At 47.6% G+C, this 8349-nt stretch overlaps 1 protein-coding gene across 1 annotated transcript in view; it reads right to left on the bottom strand.

The window, feature by feature from the left end:
* Positions 1-4918: 4918 nt before the first annotated feature.
* Positions 4919-8349, bottom strand: part of LOC119426469 (receptor-type tyrosine-protein phosphatase mu) — a gene marked incomplete at its 5' end in the record, with an annotated part of 67319 nt that continues 63888 nt past the window's right edge. The window contains 3 exon segments of the mRNA XM_037694030.1: positions 4919-5210; positions 5271-5395; positions 5438-5529. Of these exon segments, the coding sequence (XP_037549958.1) occupies positions 4919-5210; positions 5271-5395; positions 5438-5529 (509 nt within the window).

Below are 8349 nucleotides of genomic sequence, written 5' to 3'. Positions count from 1 at the left end.
CTGATAACATCTGATCACATCTGATAACATCTGATCACTGCTGATCACATCTGATCACAGCTGATAACATCTGATAACATCTGATCACATCTGATCACTGCTGATCACAGCTGACCACAGCTGATAACATCTGATCACTGCTGATCACATCTGATCACAGCTGATAACATCTGATCACATCTGATCACATCTGATCACTGCTGATCACAGCTGATCATATCTGATCACACCTGATTGTATCTGATCGCAATTGATTACAGTTGATCATATAAGATCATAGTAGATCACAGTTTATCACATCGGATCACAGCTTATCACAGTTGATCACAGATGATCACAGCTGATCACAGCTGATCACAGAGACAATGGATGGAGGTTATACAAAGTTATCTACAACAGAACTGCTGATCACATTTGATCATAACTGATCACTGCTGATCACATCTAATCACAGCTGATCACAGCTGATCACAGCTGATCATATTGGATGGCGTCAGATAATACCTGGTTACACCTTGTGGCTCTCCATCACAGAGGCGCACACCTTCATCCAGAAACTGTTCATGTACCTTTACACCTCGGTCAGTTTCAACTTCCCTTCTTATTCCAGCAGAAACATCATCCTGTTCCTGCAGTTTGAGACCCAGGCTGCACAGGACGTGATCCCATCTAACACGTACACCGACGTCCTCCCAACATGGAGGGCACACAAACACGAGCTGCCCAAAGCAAAATGTGAATGTGTGAGAAGTGTCAGCCAGTACAGGTGAGGATGAATGACTCGTTCATGGAGGGGTCAGAAGGCACGGTGTGGACGGGTCAGACACAGCAGGAAGCACAGCTCACAGCAAGCAGGACACACTCAGGCTGTCAGGTGTGTTGGGTTGGGGTAAGGGGTCAAAGGTCAAACAGGTTACTTACAGGTAGTAAGTGTAGGAGTGATAATTTCTTCGTCTGAGTGGTGGGGCGGAGCGGAGTGTAGGGAAGGATGAAATGAAGGGAAGGAAAAACAGAAAACAGAAAAGGAAAATCAACACATTAATGTCTCACAACAGATGAGAAAAATATTGTGAGTGGAGGTGGAGGACAGTGGTGACTGGCTGAGACAAGGTGTCAGTCAAAAGGGGAGGAGACACATGTGAGTGGTTAATGTGTGAGATGATCTCTTACACACAAGTCAACAGAAAAACAAATAAAAACGTTGGTTACGTACTGTAACCCCAGATTCTATGAGTATAGGCGTAGCCCTTTAAGGCTGTCGCTTGTGGGTTAAGGGCAAAGCGGATGTAGTTATTATTTCCATGATATTATCAACAATTATTGACATTTCATTAATTAATTTACATTTTATTTCATTTTTAACAAATAGAGCCACTCCACCACCTCTTTTGTTGCTTCTGTTCACATGATATAATTCATACCTTCCATGTGAACATTAGATGTGTTTTCATCGTTGAGCCATGTCTCTGACAGTGCTATTATTGTAAAGGTTCTGTTTAGCTGTTTTAAATAATCTGTTATTTTGGATATATTTGCATTTAAACTTCTACTGTTAAAGTGAATAATAGAGAGACTTCCATTTGTTATACTGATGTCATTAAACTGTTCTTCATTGTAATATTCAGTCTTTTATTGCAGGGAAAAAATTTGTATCGATCACATCTTCAACATTGTATATTTTAAACTAAGTCTCCGTATGTTGCCATGTTTTAATGTATTTGTTTGTTTTATATTTTGATTATTTCTTGTTTGTGAAGTTATGTCAATGATTTATCATCTGTCCTCTCCTGAGCTCATTTTAGTCTTTCCAGATCTTTCAGGTCTTTTATTATTTTAGCCTGAGATCCTTCCTGTATTTTGATCCAGATGTTTCCATTTCTTGTCCAAGTTGATGCTATTTTTTTCAGTTTTTTCAACCACCTTGCTTCACGTGCAATATTTCCATTTTTTTTAGTTAGATGTTCGTTTATGTAAACATTTGTTCCCTTCAGTTTTTTTGCTTGCATTATTACATTGTTTCTTGATTTCCTGCTAATGAACTTGATGACTATGGATGGTTTGGCTTTATCAGATTTGCTGGGCAGGGTGTGACAGATTGAAATGTCCTCATGTTCGATGTCAATGTCTTTGTTTTGTAAAAAATTCACTACTTGCTCCTCCAGAGTCTGTAGTTCTTCCTGTGGTGCGTCTTCTGTAGTGCTAGTACCAGCAACAACTCTTGCATAAGTTCGGTTCCTAACTTCCAGTCCAGTGATCACCAAGTTGTCTAGCCTTGTGTATTGTTCCATGTCGTCTACTTTCTGTTCCAGTTCAGCTATTTTTCTGTCTTTATTAGTCATCAGTTCTTTCAATTGTCTCACTTCTTCAAACAGTCCTGTCAGTAATTCACATTTAGCTGATACTTTAGTCACATCAGCACTCAATTTAGTCAGTTCAGCACTCATAAAGTTCAAAGATTTTTTAACTTCCTCCATATCTTCTGAAATATTTTCCGACACTTGTCTCTTATCTCTGTGTTTGCTCGGCATTACTCACCATACTTCTGGATTATTGGTCTCAACTCTCAGAAGCACAGGATCCAGCCACGAGGTTCACAGGCTTATGTTGTTAGCCGAGGCCTAGTGAGGTCTAGCCGAGGCCTAGCGGCAACAACCCCCAGGTCCCACGCGGTCTCACGATTCACTCGGTCCAGCACCTCGCAGGCCCAAACGGTGGCAGACCAGGTCCCGGTTACAACAGCTCCCCGATCCGACAGCTGTAGTCTAGCTTCCTCGGCTTTAGCGGCTCGCAGGTCCAATCGGCGGCGGACCGGGTCTCCGACGTAAACAGCTCGGTTCCAGCAGCTCGCAGGTCCAAACGGCAGCGGACCAGGTCTCCTCCGTAAACAGGACAAAGAAAGGACAGCACACCACCTAGTGGACATGAAATGGCCTCTACACCTTTTTCCGTACACCAGCGTTGAAAAGCTGTCCACTTTGATATGTACAACGCTGTGGTGGAGGCAGCGCGTGAATCCTGGATTGTGTGCACTACTGCTTGAGAGAGACCCATCTTCTGTAAGCGGATCCGCTCAGCAGCCATACCCAAAGATGCTGGCCTATTTCTGGGAGGCTCCTGATCGCTCCTCCTGCCTGGGGGAGAGCATCGTCCCTCCACGGCAGTTTCCACGGATGACCCGATAACAGGCGTTGCAGGATTGGAAACCACAGGGCGCTCACGCGCTCGGGGGCTATCAGAATGGCAGACAGTTCTTCCTCCTGAACTCGGTTCAGAAACCGTGATATTAGAGGGACTGGGGGGGAAGCGGAAAGGAGCATTTTGGGCCATGGACTGTGGGCAAACGCATCCACTCCTAACGGTGGATCGTCCCGTGGGCTCAGTGAGAACCATAGTTGGCACTGGGCGTTCTCCCGTGTGGCAAATAGGTCCACTTCTGCTCTGCCAAATTTCTCCCAGATCTGAGAAATCAGTTCGGGATGGAGACTCCAGTCTCCGTGGCACGGACTGCCCCTGGACATTATGTCCATTCCTCTGTTCAGGACGCCAGGGATGTACACTGCTCTGATGGAGAGCAAGTTTTTGTGTGTCCAACACAGCAGCTGTCTCGCAATGTGTAACATTTGGGCTGAGCGCACGCCCCCCTGCCGGTTTATGTACGCTGCAGACACTTTGTTGTCTGTGTGGATCAGAACGTGCTGATTCTGCAACACAGGAGCAAAATGTTGAATCACATTCAAAACCTTGCGACATTCTAAAACATTTATGTGAGCTGATGTGTGAGCTGGCCACAGTGCCCCCACCGCTCGTGACAGGCACGTTCCTTCCCAACCTGACAGGGACGCGTCTGTGAAACTGAGACATGTGACATAGGTCTGCTGACAGGGACTCCCTCCAACAGCGTGAGAGGGTTTCCCCATTGTTTCAGGTCGGTTCCCACAGAGGGGGGCATAGAAATCCTCCGCCTCTTCTGCCTTACTGGATCTATGTGCAGAAGAGTGAACCATCTCTGGAGACATCTCATGGGAAGTAAGCCCAGTGGGACCACCGCGTGAGCTGAAAACATTGTTCCTAACAGTTTCATGATGGAGACCGCTGTCACTACTCTGCCGGGTTTTACGTAGCGGAGCTGGTCTTTTAGAGTTCCAGCTCTCGTTTGTGATAAATGGGCCCTCATATTGACAGAGTTTAGCTCCACTCCCAGTTAAATGATCATCTGGGCCGGGAGAATTGAGCTCTTCTCCCAGTTTATGGCAAAGCCAAGATTCAACAGGTGTGACGTCAGCGTTTTGGTTTGTGCCGCTGCTTCCTGCCTGGATCGGGTCAACAACAGCAGATCGTCTAGGTAAAACAGAATTCTCATCCCTGCTCTGTGTAGTGGCTGCAGAGCTGTCTCCACGCATTTTGAAAACGTGCGTGGTGCGAGGGAGTAACCGAACGGAAGCCTGTTGTATTGGTACTGGGTCCCTTGGAAGGAGAAGCGCAGGAACTTTCTGTGCTTTTGAATGATTGGAATGTGAAAATAAGCGTCTTTGAGATCGATGGAGATAAACCAGTCGTTCTGGTGAATGTTGTTCAACAGCTGTCTGGTTGTCAACATGTGAAACTGTCTCTCCATAATCGACTTGTTGAAAATGGATAAATCTAAGATGGAACTCATCTCTCCGGTCCGTTTCGGAACCAGGAAGTAACGTGAGTAAAACCCTATGTTTTCCTCTCCGTTGAGAACCCTGGAAATTACATTTTTTACCAGTAGTTCCTGAACTTCTGCATGAAGGGATGAGATCTGTTCTGAAGATGACAGAACCGTCTCTATAATCCCTCTGAACAGTGGGGGTTGAGCTGCGAACTGCAGCGTGTAACCCTTGCTGATAAGACAATTCATCCAGCTGTTCAGGGAGCATGCTCGCTGCCACTTCGCCTAACGCTCTGGGAGCGGGCACACGTTTTTGTGTTTTGTCATGTCTTTTACGGACGCCAGCCAAGTCAAGGCCTCCACCGCCGTCATGTGCTGCAGAGACGTACTCCGAGCGAGTGCGGCTTCATCAGGTGTCAGGTAGCACACAGTCTCCGACACCTCCTCCAACTTCTTAGATTTTTCCAGCACGGCCTTGAAATTGGTTCCGAACAGCGCATCTGTCACGATGGGGCCCTCCAGCAGGTCCTTCTGCAGTTTCTCAGGCAAGGAGGGGGAGTGTCGAAGCCAGGTGGACCTCTGGACAATTGTCATCCAGGCGTTGATGCGAGACAGGCAGACAGCAGAGGAGACGCACAGGTTGAGGATGACGTCAGATGCCTTACAGAGTGAGCTCTTTGTCTCTTCAGGCAGGTCTGTTTCCTCCAGCCTCTTTGAGATGCTGTAGGCCAGCAGAGCGACATTGTTGATCACTGCGGCCGCCTGGAACGCACACTGGTGAGCTCGGTTGGAGCATGACGTCACCGTCTGGTCGTGCTTCCATGGAGGAACAGGACGCTGGTCCAACCTGGACACTTTTACTCTGAGAGCTTCCGCCAGGCTTGGCTCCAGGGGGGCTACCAAAGGAAAATTCCGCTCAGTAAACCCCTACACTCTGGTGATGGGCATGAAGGTGGAGACGGGCACTCTCAATTTACCAGGTCTGGCCGCAGCCTCATTCCAGTAGGATGTCACTGCTGGGAAACGAGGCCAGATGGGGTCAGGGCGGCGAGCCGGGGTGGAGCCAAACCTTCCTGCTAGATCATCTGATCTGAGCAGGGGGAGGCGAGGGACGGAAAGTCCCTTCGTGTCAGCCGCCTCCTGGATTATGCCAGGCAGCTCCGAGAGGAGGGCACCGACGGCTGGGAGCGGTGTGGTCGCTGATGCGGAAAGGCCCGGGAGGGGGGAGCATCCGCTCGGCCCCTCCCGTTCCAATACTACGCTCTCTGGGAGGGAATGAGCAGCGGGGCTGCTGCTGACGTCGCCTGTCCCGGAGGAACCATCCGATTCTCTCCGAGACCCGGCATCAAAAAAGTCAATGGCGTCATCCAGCGAGCAGTCCCCCGCCACGGAGAGGCACTCCTCGATGTTAGCCTTAAACAAGACTGCTTGCCTCTGCCTCTCCTCAGTGGGGAGGAGGTCACAGAGGCAGCAGGAGGAGGCAAGGTCGGCGTGGCGGGGACCTAGGCATCCTTCGCAGGTGTCGTGCCGGTCAAAGCTCAGCATGTAGCCGGTCTTGCAGGACGGGCACAGGCGGAGGGTGTTGGTGCTGGACATCGCGTTGTTGGAAGATCAGTGCTAATTGCTTGCTGAAGAAAAATGGGAGCCGATTACCCGCTCTCAACGTAATTTATACGGACCAGGTGGGGCCCACACGACAGGTGGGCGTGGACTAAATTTTTTAGTGCAACACTTTGCGTGACGGGATAAAACCCACAAGCGACAGCCTTAAAGGGCGAAGCCTATACGAAATAGAACAAAAGGCAGATAAATCAATCCTGTCAGCCATGATGGACATGTCACACTTCCTGTATCAGACGAGACAATGTCCATGAAAATATGTCTCTGCAGCTCATGTTTCAAGGATGACAAAGTTTTGTCCAACAACGTTTTGTCCAACATCAGTGTCCATAATCTGGGTTCTCAAAAGTGTTCAGACAAAATCTAGTTAGTCCAACACAAACCCTGATCAGAGCCCAGAACCACCACAGCGTGCGCTCTCAGGACATTATTACCTGCAGTGTTCCCTCAGTGAGGACTGAACTAGACAAAAGGACCTTCTCCTACTCCGCTCCTGTTTCCTGGAATATCTTGTAAAAAGACCTGAAGCTCTCGACCTTGACCTCTTTAAATGGTCTCAAACATATGATAAGTTCCTGCAAGAACCAACAAAGACATGTTCCTGTTTTTAGTTTTCTATATCGCTTTATAATTTAGCTGTTTTAGATTCATTTTATATAATTTCTTCCATTTATTTGACATTTTATGATTGTCTGTTCCTCATCTGTGTTCTTTGTTAAATCTGGTCTCTTTAAATGAGTCCTGGAGGCTCAGTGAGACTAACCTGTAGAAATAAAGGTTGAATTGAACACAGACCACTTCCATGTTGTCTATGTGCAGCCAGGCAGGCCCACAGCATGATGCTGCCACCGCCATGCTGAGCACTGAGTGAAGTGTTCCTGGGTTACTGGTGGTTTATCGTCGTCTCATCTGATAAAGGTTCCATCTGAAGGAAGGCTGGACATTTGGAGCGAGACCTTCTTCCAGTCGTTTTCTTTCAAAGTCCAGCTCTGAACTTTTCATCTATCCGTCCCTCCGTCCATCACAAAACCAGGTTTCTGGACTCGTTGCTGACAACAATTTGGTTGCACCATTTTCTCTATGGTCCACTGGAGATCCTGGCAGTCCACTTTAGACTGGATCCCTAAAGTTTGTCCAGATTCTTGGACTAGTTTTGTGATGTTCTGTAGACGAGTCCTGTCTTTCTGTGAGGAACTTTGTTTTGAATCAGTTTGATGATTTTTGTCTCACAGCCTGAGGACATCTGATGGTCACAGACGCAAAACCGGAGACTTTTAGACCAGGTCTGGATTCAGCTCAGCCTTTTTGAGTCTAATTTCAGTTCATGACCCTCACTCAGAGTCTTCTTGGACTAAATGCAGGACTGAATGATGTTACAGAGTGAAGCTGATTGAAAACACAAAACATGTCCGCTTCATTCAGGTAGTAAGAAAGATCAACACTTTCTCATTGGTTTGTTCCAAACTAATTATATGAAGTTCCTCTGAAGCCCTCAGTTTGTGAACTTGTGTGTGGTTTTGGACACACCTGAGATGCTTCCTTTTTGTGTTTTAGCTCCAGCGCCAACTGTTTGCTGGCTCATGATGAATCAGAACTGGAGCTGACAGAAACCCGAGCTGAGACTCTATGAAGCCCACCAAGACCCATCAGACCGTTTCCTAACGAGGTGATTCTGGCTGTGAGGGGAGCATGTGTTTCATGAGAGCTGCAGTTTTGTGGCCCCGCAGAGAGCAGCTTCCTGCTGTAATGAGTCTGACCTCCGTTTGGTCACAGAGTGGAAATCAAACGCACCCCGTCAACGTTAACAACCTCATTAGAGAGCGAACAAGCGCCTCTCGTTTCTCAGCATCTGTAAAATCAGAACCCAAGATCAGAGCACGATGGACCCCCCCCCCCCACACACACACACACACGTTACAGAAACATGTGTGTTTCTGTTGCCTGAAGCCATTCGACTCGAGGCAACTGAGAGAAAAAGAATAAAACAGTCTTTCATCTAAATTTCTCTCTCATCTTCAACGTTCTCAAAACACTGAAGCGCGTGTGTGTGTGTGTGTCGGTGTGTGTCGGTGTACACATTGTGTGCATGTGTCCCG

This window comes from Nematolebias whitei, chromosome 20, assembly GCF_014905685.2.
Source record: "Nematolebias whitei isolate Nwh7 chromosome 20, NemWhi1, whole genome shotgun sequence".
NCBI lineage: Eukaryota > Metazoa > Chordata > Actinopteri > Cyprinodontiformes > Rivulidae > Nematolebias > Nematolebias whitei.
This window is presented reverse-complemented; position numbering and strand designations above follow the sequence as displayed.